The sequence below is a fragment of the Siniperca chuatsi genome, linkage group LG7, assembly GCF_020085105.1.
Source record: "Siniperca chuatsi isolate FFG_IHB_CAS linkage group LG7, ASM2008510v1, whole genome shotgun sequence".
Lineage (NCBI taxonomy): Eukaryota > Metazoa > Chordata > Actinopteri > Centrarchiformes > Sinipercidae > Siniperca > Siniperca chuatsi.
In genome coordinates this window covers 17,487,136-17,508,131 of record NC_058048.1, presented here as the reverse complement: position 1 = coordinate 17,508,131, position 20,996 = coordinate 17,487,136, and the positions used below count along the sequence as shown (strand labels likewise).

Sequence of the window (20,996 nt, the reverse complement as noted above, 5' to 3'; positions counted from 1 at the left end):
TGGCAGTACAACACTCTGGGCGCAGGCTGTTACTGCCAGAGCCAAAGTCTGAATCAGAGCTGCCAAGGCTGAAACAAAGGAGAAGGACCTCACCACATCTGTATCTCTCTGGGTAATCTTATTGTGTATCCTATTATTCTAGGATTATTTATTAATCATGCATTAACAAATTTAAGAACCATACTGGTGATTTTGCACGAGTTATGCTATTAGGTAAATCGTCCATCACAGAGAACTGCTTTATTTTTTCCATAAATTAATATTGTCACACATGGTAATGCCGTTATGAGCAGGTACAGTTGTGAAAATGCTTCCTGATGATGCATTTAGATCACTCCTGAATCCAGTATTCGGGAGTCTGCTGCTTAAAAGCATTGCAGTCTGAGTCAGAGCTATGGCGTTGGAGGATCAAACCTAGGAGACAAACAATGGATGTGGGGAAAATATGTGAATTTGGTCATGTTTTAGCCACTTGGAACGGCAATGTTGGTGAGTCTGTCGGTCCATAACCTTGGCAATCCCTTAACTTTTCATGCAGTGCCATCATTAAGTCAAACTTTTTCTATTTATCTAGTGCTTTGGTTTATGACCAAATACCTGCAAAACTAATGATATACAGTACCTGCTCATCTTTAACATAAAATACATGCAGTGAAATTGTTGACTGTGATGGATTACATGTCTCAAGCAAGTTTAAGCTCTCTAAAGGTGATTTTCATAGTACAACAAAATGAATGAAAACAAATGACTGCATGGATGATAAGAAATCAATCTCAAAACTTTTAAAACCTGCTAAAAGATATTCTTTAGGCCATGGTAGTAGCAGTAGTATAATGTGTGTGATTTTTTATGTACTTTATGGCCTAAAACAAGTACAATTACTGGTATGGTCCGTTAGTAAAGATCTTTATTAGGTAAATGGACAAACAGTACATAACATTGTTTCATTTTGCAAATTGCAATAATGTTAATCCATTGCCAGTGTAACAGAAGTTTCAGATGAGCTGTGTGGCAGTGGGAACTACACAGCAGAGATGAGTCTGAACCTGGGGAGAGGTGTAGAGCCTGGTGATGCCGTGCCTGCCATGGGGAATCTCAGAGTGGTTATCAACCTGAAGACAAACAATAGTCGGATAAACCTTGAGGTCATCTCCTGTTGCTTGTCCCCGACTATCCAGCCTGATCTCACCAACTCCACCTGCTGCCTTTTCTCCAGGTACACAGGAAAGGGTGAAACAAGGTGGCTGGGAAGATATTTAGTTGTTTTATGTTAAAAGTGGTAGGGTTTGCTGGCTTTTCATTTTAGCGTAAAAAGGCTTAATTCAGGCAAAAATAATACTAGCTCAGAAAATCCATTTTCCTGTAGTATAAAAACTAAATATAGATGTGCTGAGTCAGCAAATACAGCAGTTACACAGTGGGAAATTTACAGTGCATTTACTGATCTATGTGCAGCCATGTCAACAGCATTTCATGAAAAGAAAAACAAGCCCTCAGTCTTTCATGCAGGTGTTTTTATTTCATATACTGCCTAATATGGTAGAAATTGGACCGAGGTTTTCAAGTTTTAGTTTTTAGTTTTTATAACTATATTATGGAAATACATCCATGAATGATGCAACGTTTCAACACAACACAACCTGGCCAGACTGCCATTGATTATGAAAGTGTTTGCTTTTCCATAATTCATATCAAGCCAGGGAGTTGCACTTGGACTGTTGTGGGTTGATGGTGTTATCTCTGTGAGCCAGAATCACACAGTTAGATGGAAATTCACTGTACTCCTGCACACTTAGAGAGACAGGCGTATAATAGCACAACCTCTAAAATATGTCAAAATGTGAATAGGCTGACTCTGAACAGAACACTTGTGTGAACCTGGGACAAATCTTTTTAATATATATGTGTTAATATCTCTTGAATGAAGACAAATGGTAAAACATTCAATGTCAGCCTGAAATCATTACAAATCTCTTCTTAGATGCTGAGTAAACTAGCCAAACAATAAATTCTTGATGATAATGCTAAATTTAAATACATAACTTATTAACATTATGCACCATAAGTAATGATGCTAATCTGACAGCAACATGAAGTGAAAGCTGACCTTTATTTAACATGATATCTTATCTATTAAGCTTTAAACCCAATTCAATATATAAAAATACTGATAGCTAACTGGTCTGTGCTTTTTTCTGCTTTAATGTTTATTGATCAATACAGCTTCAATGGCTTTTGGCAGCTGTATGGAGACTTTATCTGCAGGATATTCTCAATCTTTCTATTTCTGCTTAAACATTTCACTATTTCTTTCAATGGAAAATGACTCTGCTAAGGTTATACCATGTGTTTGTGTTGGTGCCTCAGGTTAGCAGCAGAGCCAGCGGGGATCACACTGCTGCCCAGTGCCCTGTCAACCACTGCCAGCTTCTCCATCAGTCTCTTCCAAATGATTAATTACTCAGTAGTGTACCTTCACTGTGATCTCAGTGTCTGCCTGAGGAACCGCTCTGACTGTGAAAGGGTAAGGCTGCAGTGGGTGCACAGTGTAATGAGTGCGAGAATGAGCAGCTGAGAGTGATTTAAATTTAGTGACAAGGGGTGTGACGCTGTGGAAACAGAGACAGACGAGGAGCAAACAGGCTGATGTAAATGGGCTGGGGAGATGAGCAAAAAGGGAGCCCAAAGTGGGTGAGGAACTAGAGAAGAGGTAAATTAATATGATGAGAATATGATAGAAAAAGTAGGAGGAGAGAAATGATTATTTGCAAGCAAGAGGATATATGATTTTCCTGACTTAGAAGTGAAAAGGGAGGGTGTTGTATGATTCAAATGTCCTGCCATAAGCATGTGAACCGCTTTTTAAATGTGAAAAGAGTGAGATGTACTGACTGAGGCTGACAGCCAAAGACATGCAGCCTAAAACGTCTGTCATGTCATTATGCACTCACTGAAGGTCAAATTTGGTCTTCGCAAAGTGTCAGAATAACCCACTGCTGTCTCCTGCTGTTGTGGGAATGTGGCTTCTGATTTAATGGGAAAAACTGAATCATCTGACAAGTACGCATTAGAGGGCAGAGGTGAAACAGAGGATAAACTCTGGAGACTCATTTGATGTCTGCCTTTGTAGAGTACTTCTACAGCTCTCTGATGATGTTTTTAGTGTCTCGTCATGTTTTCTAGTACCAGCATTTGTTTGTTTTTTTGTGGTGATAATGGCCAGTTTAAAATGCATTGCTATAACAAGACAACAATACGTGTATACCCAGAGTGTGAACTTTGACATTTTTCCACATAATCTGCAACTTTCTTTGTGTGCGTCCATTGATCTTTTTTTTCCCTCGTTCCTTGAAATCATGTTTCTTTCTTGGCACTTGATGTCAGGCTACATATTTTCCTGAGAAATTTCATTCACATAAGAGCTGTACATTATGTCTCAACTACCTTGTTGCTCCAACTCAGAGTGGGCTGCTTAGATTAAAAGAAAGAGTGTTGCTTTCAAGCTAAAGAAAAAAATTCCACATTGGAAATAGATGTTTCTGCTCCTGCCCTTTTATCCAAATAAAAAATACCACAAAGGAAAACAGATTTTAGACAGATTTATCAGAGAAGTGCACCTGTATTATTTCAATTACTATTTCTGTGCATTGTTCCTGCTATTTTTCAATGATAAATAGGAACACTATCTGTCTTCCAAAAAGTTAATTACCTGTTAGCTACTCTATCATTTTTCATACACACATGCAACATGTTTCCCTTGTCTTTTTATAGCAGTGCCTTCAGCAGAGGGGTGCATTTCCCCTAGAGGGTCCACAGGCTGTTGTCACCAATCTCAGGAATCGCATATCCTTTGGTCCCATGTTGAAAGAAGTGAAGAATTCTACCTTCCTGGAGGAGATAGGTAAATATTAGCTGTGCTGTAAAAAAACGATCAATCTGAGATAAGTGAGCGTGCACGGGAGATGCTGCAGGACAGGAAATGAGAGATGACCATGCCATTTATCTATAGCATGTGAGGAGAAGAGCCATATTGTTGAGTGGCTCTCTGTGTGCAAATATATCCATGGGTTTCTCAAAGCAATTTTACACTCAGTGTGCAAAACACATGCACATCTTTTCTATCCAGTCAGAAAAAAAAATTGTAGATACTTTCTGTTTCACAAGGACTTGCAAGACCTTAGAATGCTCCCTTTAAATTATTTTTTTTCTATTTTACATTTAGAAAGAGTACAACGTTTCACGCCCAAATTGGCTCTTCATCTGGTAGAGGATGCCTCTGTACCTTTGGGGTCAAACCGTTGTACTCTGTCTAAATGTAATAAAGAAAAGTATTTCTTAAAGGGAGCATTCTACAGTGTTGTGAGTCCTTGTGAAACACAAAGAAGCTATTCCACACTATCAGTGACATTGGCAAGTCCGTGAAAGTAGAATGACGGTGGATGGAAAACAGTTTTTTTTTTTAAGATAAACAAATCATGACTGTAATATCTTATTATTTCTGTTTAATTTTCAGACCCATCAGAGCTGGACCTGGTTCTGGTCATTGTCAGCCTGGTGGCTGGCTCCTCTCTTGTCACAGTGACACTGCTGCTGGTGTGGCTGGCCTACCGTCGCCAGGCAATCTGGCTGCTCCACTCGCCAGCTCCACCACGAGTGTGCTGTGGCTGTCTGCGGCCAAGAGGTGACTTGATCCTACCGTGACCAAGGAGGAACCACTGCCAATTACACTGATCACGTCTTCACCAAAATAGCTGGCGACAATTATATTAGTCAGCAGACAGTGGAGCAGTCAATCATATTATCCATAGAACAGAGGCGGCCAGTCGTATCAGCCGGTATAGGCCAGACTAGATGATGAGGAGCAATCCAATTCACACCTCCTCTCATAGGTGACACAGCTGTTGCAGTCAAATTTCACACTTAACCACGAGCAGTCTATTATCATTCACTGAAAATAAACACCATCCCCAAATAGAAAAGCTGTTCTGATCCCTTTATTTTCCCTCAGTGGCAACAAATCAATACTCTTTGTAGCCCGCTTTGAGATTGATAGCTTGTTAATACTAGTTTAATATAATGTATGCATTCATGGCTTGACAGTTATATTGAGCCCCTGTGATATACTGTTCAAGGAAAATGTCTCTCATTGGGTTATAAAAATTCAAGCAAACTTATTTTTGCAAGAATACATGAAGAACCCTCTGCGATGTTGGTTTTATTTTTAAATGTCAATCAAAGTGACTTATCATATTGCACCAATATATCGTATTATGAAATGGCAAATAATGTAAAATGTTTAATGATTAATCATTATCTATCATTTAATAATTGAATAAATAAATATATATAGCAGTTCCTCTACAGAGAACGTTTTTTTTTTCACTAGTTTTGATCCATCTCTCAGGAGGAATTCTTGATCCTTATTGACCTGAACCCTTAATCATTACTATTATCATTATTGTGTGTAGGTGCACAGCTGTGCAGAGAGCTAAACACACGTCCAATAAAGGTTGAAGGCAGCAGTTGGCATTTGAGGTTTTCACTGGTAGCAATTGTGAAACAGTAAAAACAGTACTGAACAACAAATTCAGTGATTCCATAAACAAGAATTCACAAGGTAAAAAGGAAACTGAAATTCAGAAAAATATAGACTAAAGGCTCCAGTATACGTCATCAGAACTGCTTGTTAGATGATTGATGGTCGAATGACTTTGGAAACCGGTCCGAAAATTTCTGTGAATTTCCGAAACAACATTCCAACCTACTTCACACAGTGATTGGAGGTGAGAAAGTGAGCAGGCTTTTAAGCTCTCTTTTTGTCATTCGTTACACAACTATTTCTGTCACCTTTTGTGTTTACAACTGTGCAACACTATGAATGCCTTATAGGGGAGACTGTCTGAAAATGTGCGACTTAATCCCCATATTTAAATAAGCTGTTCGGAACAGCTATACACACTTTTGCCTTCGAAGTTCTAGGAAACTAGTTATTTTCTAGCATAACCCGACCCTAACTGTCAAATTAGTTACATTGTGCTTCATGCCAGGAAGAAACAAAGTATCACTAGTGAAATATCAACATTAAGCACCCATTAATCAATCTAGTAATCTAAACATACACAAGAGTGAAAGTAAATAGTAAAATACGTTACATCAACAGTTAGCCCAACAGTAAATTAAACAGTTAACGTTACTTAGAATGTTGTATTAGCAAGACATTAGCTTCAGACAGCTAGTATAATTGTTAGCAATAAACTATTAACAGAAAAACAGCTATAATAAAAGAGTATCTACAGATAATACTGTTAAACGGGCACCAAATTGTGTAGGTGCACTCAATTAAATTTGGTTATCAAAATGATCAAAGACAATGATAAATAATAAGTCCTCAAGGGCACCACCCTTAAACAAGGGAAAGAGGTGGCTGGGAACTAACAACAGACCTTGTTGTTAGCAGTTTCATGTAGGTAGAGAGAAAAGAGTTCCTACACGAAACTGCTCACAACAAATCTGTGGATTATCTTGAGTAACCGGGTCATGATTTCTGGAAAGAGACATTGCTGTTGAGTTTTTCAAATGTGTTTTTGGCGCTTTGAGTATGTACCCATTATATTTTAAAAAAGGCAGACATCTCTATGGCCGATATCTCCAAAACTCAGCAACTCACACCATAACAATCTAGATGGATAAATTGCACTACAGGTAAGAGTAAAAAAAAAATTAATTAGATTTTGGGGTGAACTGTCCCTTTAACTGCTTTGGCACTGTCTCAGTAGATGTTGCTACTAGCAACAGATTGTTCAACTGAGACTAATTACTGGTGGCAGAATAGGGATTTAGAGATATAGAGATTCTGAGAAGTATATCCAAAAAATACACAGATGCTGTTGTATATTAAATGAGATTTACATTTCAATTTCATTTCATTTCTCAAAATTAGATTTGAACCAGTGCAAGAGGAATATATTATCGTGTTACAATTTTTTTCTATCACAAGTAAATCCTGTCCATCCTGTGCCTCTGGTGACAAGATCATGATTCACCTTGTTAATGCGCTCTCTCAAGTACCTTGCATGTTTAGAATTCTGCGGGAATACAAGTAGTAAAATATCTGCATAAGATAAGGATTTGATTAAAAAACGTGAGAGATACCCAAGATACACGGGAACCAATTCATGTTGTAGTCTGAAACACACAGTTTACATACTCCAGCCCCCCCCCTTCATTTTGTTTGGTTATGTTTAACACTTTCTATGCTCACAGAATATGGATCAGAGACACTGGAGTTAAGCTTGTTAGTTATTAGAGGACTATGAGGGGCAATGGAAAAGCTGTTGGCTCCAGTCAGTCAACTAACCCAGCGTGGTGGAGCCTGCTAATGCGATTGGCTGAGCTGCGAGATGAGGGTTCCATCAATGAAGACAGACTACTCCCCTCAGGTAGCCTATCAGGAATCTGATCACGAGTGCCTGGTTTTCATTGGAACATCAATCCATGAGTCTGTCCTAAATAATAGTGTGAGTTAGTGAAGCATGAAACTATGGCTGTCAGTGAATGTTAAATTCATCCATTACCACGCCCGCATACATAGATAGAAAGAGAGAGTTGAAGGGTTGGGGTGCTTAGGAGAACATTGTGTTGCAAGGAGTTCTGCAGAGTATTGCCCAATAAAAACGCCACAAACAGTGCAGATGCAGTGTATATGTATGACAATAACAGGTTTTAATGCAGCTGTGTAAAACCTGTGGAGACAAAAGCATTCAAAATCAAATCTGATTGTATTAATGATGATGCTCTTTCATGTTTTTAAGGTTATTCTGCTGTCTCCTCATATTTCAGCTAAAAAAGCTATACCAGCCCACCATAATGATCCACAGTGTATTAGCGTGCTGCAAAGTAATTAATCTGTAATCATAAAAAGTCTCACAATGTGTGTGAGTGTTTACAGCTTTTTCCATTAAGGGTGTCTGCAGCCCATGACAACACAGACATATAGGCTATGGGACATGTCTAAATGCACATCATCCCACGGATATGCATACTCTCCCTACCACAGGCCTGCAGGGTGAGCCAGCGGATGTAAAAGGAGCAGGGAGGGGAAAAGCATATTGAAGTGGAATTATTAATAAAAGTTTCTAACCGTCTCTTTGAAATGAAAGCCTGAACAAAGAGCCACCTCACAGCATAGAATCCTAAATCCTAAATAATGACATTTACACTAACACTTTATAAAAGCTAGAGTAAGACAGAGACAATGAGAGAGGAGCAGCTGCCCGGTGAGGGTTGCACAGAATTGTGAGTTTGTGGTGGAGATTTGCGTCATGCTCTCAGCAGAAACCATACTGAATCTAAATGTGCTATCTGCTAGGAATGAAGAAATCCAAGAGAAATGGCCAAATATTTACATGACTGCTAAATCTACTAGTGGCCCACAGGAACAATTTATATAAATATGTTTGTGTGTGTATATAAATGTATTTGGCTGAGTTCATCTGTTTCTTTAACATTGCAACAAAACACATCCCTAGAAAAATTCAGCCGTAAAGGGGGCTTGAGTGGTGGTAAAAAATAACTGATGAACCTATAAAACCGAACAGCAGGTGGGAATAAATGGGAAGGATAGAACATCTTTGTTTGTTTCCTGATCTTCTTGAACGAGCTTCCTATTACCATAATCCTCTCACATAAGCCAGGCAGTTTAAATCTTTTCTCTCAAATAACACTGTGCTTTATTGATGCAGAAAGATGAAATCCACGATTTTGAGGTCTAACAAGAAGTCACAGTAGAAGGCAGTGAATGCCTTGACACACTGGAAACTGAAATGGGTGCAGCTCACACATCACAGTCCCTACACCATCAGGAAAGACACTCAAAGTCGGCTTGCAGCAATGCAAAATTTACAATACATCTTAAATAGTTATTGGTCAATTTACAGTGTGCTAAATGCATTGTATGACCAGCCCCAGCACAGAACAACACAATATCTCATTTTAACTCTTTTATTATGCAAATGAAATAATTTCCTTTTTGTTGCCCGCTGAAAACAATTAGCCTCCACACACAAATCAGTTTAAAAAATTTTAATCTCATTTTGTTTTCTCTGTGTCTCTATTTCTTAAACAGAGCAGGGAAACCCAGCCAGTCAGACTGTAAGTGATTAGTATGAGAAATATGAAGCTCAGTTGTGTCTAGTGTCACAGTAGATATTTTAGAGATACTTTATTTACACATAATAAATGCTTGAGCTTTCCCAACAAAGTATTAAGGTAAATTTACCATTCCGTTTTGGGCTTTAAATGATAAAGAAGTAAGAACGTTATAATGAATAGGATTATTTTGACTTGATGTGAATTTTCTTTGTGGTAACTTTTTATTATTTTTGTTGCCACAAAAAGATAATAGCTTTGTGTCCTTTAATCGACACTGCATGATAACAGCAAAGAAATCCTATTGTGTTTGCACACTGGTTTGGGAAACTCTATTTAGACAGTTTACCTTGAAATCACCTTGACATCACCTCAAATCACAGAGAAACCATCTGGCACTTGAATCAATGCCCAAACCATCCAGAGAGTACATTTATCTCAGAAAGGAATCTTCTGAAAAGAACTTCCTTCTCAAAACTGTTTTACAATAAACTTTAAATGAATAGCTTGACATTTTGGGAAATATACTTATTCGCTGTCTTGTTACAGTAGATGAGTTAAATGAGAAGATCGATACCACTCTCATGTCTGTACGGTAAAAATTAAGATACAGACAGCAGTCAGTTAGCTTAGCTTAGCATAAACACTGGAAACAGGGTTAAACAGCCTGGTTCTGTCTAAAGGTAAGAAAATCCGTCTAACAGCACCTCTATATTCAATTCAGTTCAACTCAAAGAACTTTATTTATCCTCAACTGGGCAATTAAAAAGTGTATTCAGCAGAGCACAGACCCTGGCGCTACGCAGAATTGCCATATTCTCAAACTCAAACTGCAGACTACTGAGCTGTTCCACTGGAGCTGCTTGGGGTTAAGTGCCTTGTTAAAGTGCAGTTTGATAGAAGTGAATGGTTCAGTAGGCAGTTAATTTACTGTACTGACCAAAATTACAGTGGGCATATCCATCATATACTCTGTTGTTGCTGAATCCATACATTTCTTAGGAATTGCTTAGTTTTCCTTTCAGATGTATGTGGGTCAGTCTTGGTATTGGAGGTAAAAAGTCTTACAGTATGTCTGGAAGACTGAAAGCTAGGCCTGCAGTCTTGGCAGCTAAAAACCGGCTTTGCAACATTGCAGTACAAACAAGTTCTGTGCCTCATCTCCTCCCACAGATCAACATTGTAGTCTAGTATCTATGTGACGCCACAAGCCTTTTTACACAGCCAGCTGCCACTGATTTGGATGCATATCCATGTTCTAGGACTTTCTCTTTCCCGGCTTGAGATTCAAGCTCCTGCGGTGCCACTGGTCGATGTTGGTCCAGAGAATAAACCCTGTTTATGCGTAGGATTAGACATTGAGTGTGTTTCACGGCCTCTGTGTGGATCTCTGTACTCATGGATTGTCTTGACGGATCCCCGGAGCAGTTCAGGAACTTCAAGAAGGACGACTTTGAGGCCGACTGGATTAAGGTGGCAGAATGCAGATTTGGTCAGGTGTACCAAGTCAAGCTCAAGGACTGGCGGGTAAAATGTGCCCTGAAAAGCTCTGACACAACCTTGTGTGCAAACAACTTTTACAGGTGGGAAAATTTAAATTTGCACAAATTGCCTAGAATCTTGCTGTCAGATACAAGCAACTGATTTTACAGAAATTTTACAAAGATCTTGTGGTTTCATTAGTCACCTCTACAATGTTTGACACAGGGAAGAATGTTTCCTGTGGTCAAAGTTCAAAATACCTATTTAATGCCCAAAGCACCTTTACTGACCTTTTTTTTTCCATCACAGGAGAACAATAGATGAGGCGTCCAACATAGCCAAAGTGAAATTCAAGTACATTGTGTCCGTCTACGGACTGTGCAGTGAAGCGACTTCCGTGGTGATGGAGTACATGAGTAATGGATCGCTGAACAATCTCCTAGCCAGTCACAATTTGATGTGGCCAAAGAAGTTCCACATGATTCATGAGGCCTCCATGGGCATGAATTTCCTCCACAGCATGAAACCACCACTACTCCATCTTAACCTCAAGACGTCCAACATCCTACTAGATGATCATCTCCATGTCAAGGTCAGTGAAAACAGCATGATGAGACTGTAGATTCTTGTAGTGATCTCTTGACATTTCTGAGTTTTGCAGAGCAATATATGTTAATCTTGTACTACTCTGGAATTCTTGTTTTTCTACTAAGATTTCTGATTTTGGTTTAATCCACTGGGAAGAGGGCATGAGCAAGAAATTGTTCATGGAGCATCTGACAGCAAGAGGCAACATAAGTTACATTCCCCCAGAGACCTTCACTCAGTGCACTGATCCTCCAGGAACTAGCTTTGATGTTTACAGGTGACTTGCCAAGGGCATTTTCGAAATTGCACCATCAGAGTCACTGCTTTTTTCTGATTCAGTGCGCAATGCACAATTCACACAGTGTAACCATGCTCTCTACTGTATATATTTCTACTCTATCACAAGTCACTGGGACATACTTTATATATTTTACTTATGTCTGACTCACTCTTTCTACCCTTTTATATTCACTGGTTTTATTTTATTGTGAAAAGCATTATGTTTTTTATAGAACAAAAAACTTAATTTTTACATGCTGTAAAAGAGGCTTTTATATAAAAGAGGGACAAAGTTCAGTGAATGCAGGTTATGCAAAGTGGAGAAAATTAGGACTGAAGTGCCTCTCTCTGCTTTCATTTACAGCTTTGGAATTGTGATTTGGGAGATTCTGACACAGCAGAAACCGTATGCAGGTAGGAATGAATTCATTTGAAATGCATCACCTCTTCATATCAAAGCAAGAAGTCATGTAACATTCAACACAATCACTTAAACAGCATAAGGGTGAAGGCATTTTCATCTCAGTGTTTCTAGAACTGAATTTCACAGTTGCTTTTTAAAATTTTATAATAAAAATGATATATTAAATAAAAGCATTAATTTATTCATCATCATTCAAGTTTCAGTGTATCTTTTTCATTTTTTTTTCCTTTCTTTTCTGTCCACACACAACCGCCTCTCCTTCTCTCCCCTTGTGTCCAGCATGCTACTGTATTTAAGGAGAGAATAATTAGTTAACCGGGTTCAGCTGTGCCAATTATCTCTCCTTGATGCTGCTCACATGAGCAACTCCCCCACCTCTCCCTCTGCAGCTTACAGCTACCCATACCCACCTCCACACTCTGGTAATGTCTAGCAATGGGCATACAGTATTTCATTGAAATAAAATGCTGAAAGGTATATTGGTGCAGAGGTTACAGTAATAGTCAGGAGCATACTGTCCATCATCCTTCAAATTAATTCATGGTACACATGAAGTCATGGTTAGTTTTTTCAACAACCCTTTATTTAACAATGACTGAAACCTTGATCAAATTGATCATTGAAACCTTGATTAAATTAAATTGTTGCTGAACCTTTATATGTGAACTTAACCCCAGCCCTTGTCAAGTACTAATTATCTGAACCTAAGACACAGCTCAGCCCTAATATTTTGTTGTATTTACTTAAACACAAGTGTAAACTAACCTTTTAAAGAAATAGTTTGACATGTTGGGAAATGGCTAATTCACTTTCTGCAGAGAGTTAGATGAGATCAATACCACTCTCATGTCTGTCCATTAATCATGAAGCTACAGCCAGGAGATGGTTTGCTTAGATTAGCATAGAGACCGTAAACAGAGAAACAGCTAGCCTGGCTCTGTCCAAAGGTAACAAAATCCACCTGCCAGCACCTCTAAAGCTCACCAATTAACACTTAATACATAAAACATTCATACTGTTACATGATTTGTAGCGGAGGAGAATAACGTTCTCATAAATTGACTGCAAAACATGATTTGGCCCAGTGCCCCTCTGACAAAATGTTTTGAAACAAGTAAACCCACTTTGCTGCTGTGGTCACTCTCTGCATGTGTTGATCTCCATTGAACCTTGTGTTTGACATCTGTTTTGTGGACCCAGGGTGCAGTGTGACCACAGTGCTCTTACAGGTGTCACATGGTAAGAGACCCTGTGTGGAGCTGATACCCGAACAGAAGCCCCATGAGTGTGATCAGATTATCAGCATCATGAGGCAGTGCTGGGACCAGGACCACAGGAACAGGCCACAATTCTCAGGTACAGAAGTCAAAAAGCAAAAAACAAAACAAAACAGAGTTGAATTGTTTTCAGCTAACTTTCTAATTTGGATTTAAAGCTCTCAATGGAACGGCAGCTCTTTATCTCATCCACTGAGTTCCCAAAGCAACTGAGTTGGTACTTTGACAGAAAAAGCTGATTGCCTGAATACATTGTAATGAAAAAGAACATTACTATCCCTAATAGAAGATGAGATTTAACAAGTCATGTCCCAGTTACTCAAAATCTTGCATACACAAGTTACACAATTTAAAATTGTCTAAACTAGAGGAATTATATTTTTCCAGTATCCTGGGATAATAACATTCCAGACTCTTTAGGCTTATTTGTACAAAGACTGGTTTAATTATTATATCACCAGTCTGCCCTGAAGATGTAACAAAATACATGTTGGAAAGGATTATAGCATGCACAATATCTTGGCTGCATCCGTAAAAGATGATGTGTAATTTGTCAAATTTGTCTGATGTTTTGCTTAATTGCTTTTGTCATTTTAATGGCTCATTAAAAGTAATTTGAGTATAAAATGATGCTAAGATAATTAGTACAATATGCATCTTTTTTTCCTTTAATGAGAATGTCAACATTACGTAACATAACTGTCATGAAACACTGCACTCAAGGAAAAAGGTGTTTCAAGCAACAAAAAAAAAAACAGTAATAATGTGTGACATGCAGAGTCTTGCACACTAAATGATGGACAAGGGCCAAATGATTAAAAACAAACATTTTGACATAATGTTGCAACATCAGTGTTGTAATCTGCTGCCATGAGAGGCATTTGGCAGTTGTCCCTCTTTCGATCCGCATTCTCAAAAACAAAAAATGTGCCAAACAAAACAACCATTTTGTCCCCTTTGGCCTTGTACGTAATTATCAAGTCAGCAGTCGAGTTGTCACATGCTCGTTGAGAACACATTCTACTGCATGGGATGCTTGAGTGAAATGCATACATTCAAATGAGACTGAAACATTTACACAAGCCAAAGTGGGTCATCTTTGTTTAGACAAGCACTTATGGCTTGAGAAGTCATGTTACTGAATACAAACCAGTGTCATGTCTGTTCATAAACAGCAGCTATTCCAATTTGTAATGTTCACAGAAACGCAGTGGTGTTATTGTATCTATGAAAGAATTTACCTGTAATTCATGCACAACTGTTCATTTTCTGTAGTGAAGCAATTATGATTATTATTATATTTATTATTCAGAACAGTCCTTTCCTTGACAGCTGTTGTGTTTGCAGACACTGTGAGGAAAACGGAGGCTCTGAGTGAAGTCCTGAAGATCCCAGGACCAATCCAATGTCCCAAAAATGGTGACGAGGGACAGAAATTAAATTATCCTTGGTTGGTTTCCCCAATACATAAGGTTAGTTGTGTTTAATGCTCTGCTTGAATGGTACTTTAGTATCTATCTACTCCACCTTTGGCATAATGAGCAGCTCAGTTTAAGAAAGAGTGTGGGAAAAGGTAATTAGGCACATTGTTGCTTTAAACATGCAATAGCAGATTTTTTTTGGCCACTTGGGGGTAGCAGAAACAAGTTGTGAACACAACATTTATATGTCATCACTTTTGAGTTGATGTGGTGCACTTGTTAGCAAACAGTTGCCTATTTACACATCCAGCAACATTATAATTAATTTGGAGTCGTGTTTGTGTCCACCTGATCAATCTAAATCCAATATTCACTCTCCTTTTAACTCTTTTTTTGGTCTCTACCAACTCTTTACCAAATGTCTGGGTCTTTAGCTGTTAAATGCTCCACTATGCTCACCACATAGTCGCTGCTGAGTGAGCTTTTTTGCTGAAAACAGCTGCCAGCTGCGGCCAAAAACAACACTATGAGAGCAGTGAGAGTGAACCAGAACAGTGAAGTTGTGGGTCAGACACCTTAACTGAAGGTTAAGCTTAGCTGAAACTCACTATAAAGCTCTGTAAAGCTGAGGAGAGCTGCAGATTCAGGTGATAATTCTTTTTAGGTTCAGAGCGACCCCTTTCACATTGTCACACTGTGATTTGATACATTGTTATCATAGAAATATCTATCATAGCTGCTTTAAGGTAAGTGCTAACATTAGCATGCTAACATGCTCACAGTGAAAAAGCTAACATGGTGATGTTTTGCAGGTACAATGTGTATCATGTTCACTATCTTAGTTTAGTGTGTTAGCATGCTAACATTTGCTTGTTAGTGCTACACAGAAAGTACAGCTGAGGCTGATGGGAATGTCATTTCTTTTGCGCTAGATGAGAAGTCAGGGGATCACCAAAATTGTTGGGATTTATCCTCTAGGCCACATGGATATCTGTACCAAATTTCATGGCATTTTTAGCAGCTAGTGTGGCTTAAAAGAGAAACATACACAAATACTACACAAATGCAATTGGGGCATATAATACTGTAGCTGTTGTAAGTGTTGAGTCATTCCTACCCTTGAACATCCATGCTCACATATTTATTGATATGTGTGCTTATTAACCACTTGTGATGATTGATGTCACAGCTACAGTAATAACTTTTGTAGTATTTCCTTTCTTTCTTTTCCCTTTTAGATTGCTGTGCCTGAGATGCCTGACCTTACCTCAGGTAAACACATGGGTAGGTTGGAAAATCATGTCCAGTGCAGTACAAAGCCTGGAGGGCTGACATTTAAAAAGTGCTATTTACAGTGCTGTCACATTTTTAACTATCAGTGGTAGAGACACTAAAATAAACATTTACGCAGTCTCTGGATCCCTTTTCTCTGAAATGTTGACTAGATTTTTGAATAGATGATTCACAATAGTTTTTATTGATCCTTTCATTGCCACTCCCCATTAAAATCTAAATGTATAGGTACATTTGTTCAAACACTAATGTACAAAGTAAACATTTCACACCAACAGCTGATGTTGAATGAGCTCCACAGCCTCCAGAAAACATCACCCTCTGCCATTATGTACACAAGCACACTGCTGTACACAATAAAATGAGGAGATGCAACTTTAATATGACAAAATTCATAAAAATAAAAGTTCTTGTGACACACTATAATCAGCATTTCGCCTTTGCTTTCATTTCACAGATGACCAACATGACAAGGACAGCATTCTCTCTCTGCTGTCCAAAAAGGACTTTGGTAGTTTCAGACAGTCTGTGAAAAGAGAGCATGTATACACAGAGTTTTCAGGTAAAAAGAGCCTCCTCCACTACACGGTAGCCAGCAGGGATGCAGCGAGTGTCGAGCGTGTCTTGAGTCTGGGTGCTGAAGTCAACTGTACGACTGCCAGAGGTTACACTCCTCTTATTATTGCTGTTCTGCACAGGTCTGTATAAAAATATATTAACAAACTGTTTTACAAGTGACACAAGGAAAAGTAATTTTGGCAGGCAACTGGCTATTTTGATAATGTCTGCAGTTCTAGGGTAACCAAAGACTTTCTAATCCTGTATTCAAAATGAAAGGAATAGGTCGACATTTTGGGAAATACTCTTATTTGCTTTCTTGCCAAGCGTTAGATGAAAAGACTGATACCACTCTCCTGTTTGTATGCTAAACATGAGGCTCTGGTTGCCTGGCAACCTTGTGGTGATGACAAGACTCAGTAACATTGTACCCTATGATTGAAACTTCTTTTCTATAGCCTTCATGACATCATCTCTTTGTTGCTGGAACATGGCGCAGCTGCCACCCAGGGAGATGAGGACCAGTGGACAGCGCTCCATTTTGCTGCTCAGAACGGTGATGACAGGACTGCCCGTCTCCTGTTGGACAAAGGGGCTGTGGCGGATGCCGCGGAAAAAGCTGGTTGGATGCCCCTCCACCTGGCTTGCCAGAATGGCCATGAAACAGTGGTGCGCCTGCTGCTTTCACGGCTGTCAGAGGAAGCAGTCAGAGAACGGGAAGCACTAGGGAGGACGCCGCTCCACCTCGCCTCCGCCTACGGACATCTAAATATTGCCAAGCTCCTCCTCTCTCAGGGAGCCGATCCCAACGCAACCGACTGCTCTCTGTCCACTGCTCTTCACTTATCTGCTGAGGAAGGCCATAACAGAGTAGTCAGACTGTTGCTGAAGAGTGGGGCGATTATTGACAGTGCAGACAGAAGAGGATACACTCCACTTCACCTGGCTGCTCTGAAGGGTCATACAGGTATATGCAGGCAGCTGTTGTCAAAGCAGGGCCAGCCCAGACTGCAGGACCCTCCAAGGCTGGACTCCCATGCACCTGGCTGCCCTGAGGGGACATGAAGCCACGGTGGTCCAGCTGGAGAGTCAGGGTGGTTGTGTGAACGCTAGAGGTGATAATGGATGGACCCCGCTCCACCTCGCCTGCCACCAGAGCGAGCCGGAAGTGGTGGCAAAGCTCCTGGCAGCCAAAGCCGATCCAAATGTGTCAGAGGACAGTGAAGGATGGACGCCACTACATGTAGCCTGTACCAGTGTCAGTTTCCCAAGTGTCCTCCACTTGATATCACATCATGCAGATGTCAATGCAATAAACTCAGGAAAGGCGACGCCTTTACACCTGGCTGCCCAACATGGCTGTATGCCTATTGTAAAGGCTCTGCTGCTGAATGGAGCAGAAAGGACTCTGCTGGACTCTTCTGGATCCACAGCTTTGAATGTGGCCCGGAGGTGTGAAAAATGGGAAATAGTGCAACTACTGGAGGAGTAGTTGAAATATGAATGGAAGGATTACAGTACAATGAAAACATGAATGACACAGCTGGAATATTATCCTATTTCTGAGTCTCTTATTAAGCAGCTTAAAACAAGATTTTGAAAATATTTTTTAAATGATTTATCATTTATAGAAAAGATGAATAATTATATTTTCATTATTTAATTATATACACAATTATAGGTAAAATGCACAAAGACTACTACTGCTTCTCTGCATCTGTCAAGAATGCTTACGGAAACTTTGGATTTGAGTTATTTCACAAAACCCCTTACAATTTGGATGTTCACAAATGTATAATTTAATTAAATAGATAATTAAAACTAATCATCTATTCCTGTTTTTGATTTACAAACAAAATAACTTTTTGTCTAATTCTGCCGGTAAGTACAAAACACATATTGATTCTTGACACTGAATCACCTTGCTTGCTTCTTATGTGGGCTTTCCTTGTGAATGGAATTAATGCTACTGCCACGTATGGATGAAAATGAACATATAAAAGAGCTGCTGTTATAATATCTTATAGAGGCATTATTTGACTTTAACTTGTCAGACTTTATGAAGGTGTTTTATGACTACTAATCTGGTAAAAATATGGATGACAACAATACTAGTGGATCACTATTAGCATCATTTAGATGCGTCTATTGAACTCCTCTGACTATAAATACGTATTATGTATTCCTATATCCTCTGATTATCAGAATGCAGAGCAGAGTTATGTTCTCTGAGCTTCGATTTTTTTGTTTGGTTGCTAAGTGAATGTCTGCTGTGTTGTTTTTAAATGGTTATTTTATTCCAAAACTTCTCTTCTCCATGAAATTTGACCCTATAGTATATTAGGTGCTGTCTGTTAGCTTGCTTGGGTTGTCTCCCAGTGGCAGCCATTTTGAATGCTTGTTTGACAACACAGAACTTAAGCCTAACCCTAATACTGTGTGTTTTGGAGGTTTTGTGTTCACTAAAATTACACTTGCCTGTGGCTGTTCACCTGACCATTGTGTAAACCAGTCCACTGACACAAAAATGCTTAAAAGTGTACAAATACAGACTTACACCAACTTATAAGCTCAACTAAAACCTAACTAACCTACACTAAACTGGGTGTGGCTACTTCACAATAAATACACTAATTACTAAAGTAGCCACAGGAAGTGTTTATTTACATTAACAACATGATATCATTGTTTATTCTCTCTAGTTTCATTCTTTGGCCGTGTTTTTTTCCCAGTGATACTTGTGTTCAATATATTTTTTAAGCATTTTTAGACAGCTTTCAGGAAGCTGCACTCACTTGGGCTGCTTTAGATTTAGATAAGCAAAATCCTGATTTATAATGTCATATGACTTATATCAGGAGCCTGACAACATAAAGTATCTGCTGACCCTGCTCTCACTGTAATTTATTCACTAGAGTTTGAAATGCAGCTATCACATTATGAAAAGAGGCTCTAGAGATGGCCGTGTATTTCACATTGAGTAGGATGATTTATAGTTGAAAATGTTGTTTTTACTGCACCAACTCCCATTTGAAATTTATGAGGCCTTCAATGTCTCAAAAATTGGAAGCAAACCACATTTGTGCGATTGTTATCTAAAGTAAACAGTCTGATGACAATTTAACAGATGGGGAAGACACACATCAATGGAATCCACTGAGCTGTGTCAATGTCTAACCTGGCTAACAGCGTTTTTGTCCTTCTAGCATTCAAATGAAACAAGCCTTTGTGTTTAACTATACCATTTTTCTAATGCTAGTTCCCGAAAAATTAAACTCACTTTCCCAACAACATCTAATCAGACCTATTTAAATCAATGGTGCTGCCCCAACCGTTTTACACATATGGTGACACACTGGATAGCTTCTATCAACCAGTAATTGGGTTTGCAGACACCTAAACTAATTTTATTTTCTAATAGGGAGACAAGCAGGAAGAAGATAATGTCATGTAAGTTGCTTGTACCACAAAACACCAGGAGCTGAGGAAAGGAAGAAGGGCTGCAATGTTTTTTCTTTTTCTTTAATTGAAGGAGCCACAATGTTCTGCTATTTTCTTTAATAACTTTCTTTAACAACTGTACAGCATATACTGTATATATCATTCATATAGAAGAAACCAGTAGTTTAATGAAAAACCTTAAGGACGCTACTCCACCTTGAGCAATGCAATAATACCAACGTGTAGAATTGTTTTAAATTAAACAGAATGTTCACTTTCTAATTACTTTAACTGAACTCGCTTCACAATAACCTTGGCGTATTTCCACCTACACAAATTAAATATGTGTTGTTGCATTAAAAGTCTCTCAGAGCTTTGATATAAAACTGGAGCACGTTGCATACACAATAGTATTTTCAACAACCTACACAATTATATAATTTGGATATGGCTCTACTATGGATGGATGATGGATGATTTCCTTATCTGATGTTACCTAAACCCCTATACAGTATTCAGCCTGTTGACCAGAGTTTACACATGCTGTGCTTGCATAAAATGTTATTTTGTTGCATAAAGTCCTCTGAGACACTGTTAAAAAGGTCTATCTGAAATTCAGAGCTCTCATCTTAATGAAAGGTTGTGATGTGGCTACTTATCGGTATATTTAGCTTCTTAGAGGAGAACCATTACAAGCTCTGTACAGAGCCCTCTTAACTGGCAGGGTTAAACTCACCATTGAGCTGTGCCCTGTGGTGTTAAGCAGCTTCAATCATGACTGATGCAGCTGTGCCTTTTGATATAGGTGTACTGCCTCAGCAGGGCCAAGCAGGCATCTAGGCAGGCATCTCTGGTCCTTGCCACAGTAATTGATTGAGTGATCTATCATGTTTCCTGAGGGATAATTTTTTTTCCAGAGGGATGATATGGAAACATTTTTGCTGCAACATTGCTGCTGTCATCTCTTAGCAACCTCTCACTCTGCAATATGACAGTGGAAAAACACCCCAGGTTGGTCTCTCTAAATCCCCAAGGTTGTTGCTTGCTGTTGTGCAAGTGACTGCTCTTTCTCACCTCGGTGAACCT

General features: G+C 39.0%; 2 protein-coding genes across 2 annotated transcripts; both read left to right on the top strand.

Moving 5' to 3' along the window:
* Positions 1-1,034: 1,034 nt before the first annotated feature.
* On the top strand, positions 1,035-4,709 carry LOC122879088 (uromodulin-like 1). The gene is made up of 4 exons (XM_044202798.1): positions 1,035-1,216; positions 2,368-2,524; positions 3,772-3,901; positions 4,514-4,709. Exons 1-4 carry the CDS (start codon positions 1,035-1,037, stop codon positions 4,699-4,701), a joined length of 657 nt encoding a protein of 218 aa, XP_044058733.1. The 3' UTR covers positions 4,702-4,709.
* Positions 4,710-10,323: 5,614 nt separating this feature from the next.
* Positions 10,324-18,294, top strand: ankk1 (ankyrin repeat and kinase domain containing 1). Its single transcript, XM_044203235.1, is given in 10 exon segments — positions 10,324-10,730; positions 10,939-11,221; positions 11,343-11,494; positions 11,861-11,910; positions 13,121-13,276; positions 14,545-14,669; positions 15,857-15,890; positions 16,369-16,609; positions 16,928-17,459; positions 17,461-18,294. Coding segments are annotated over 10 exon segments (2,259 nt in total). The 5' UTR covers positions 10,324-10,545; the 3' UTR covers positions 17,962-18,294.
* Positions 18,295-20,996: the final 2,702 nt, after the last annotated feature.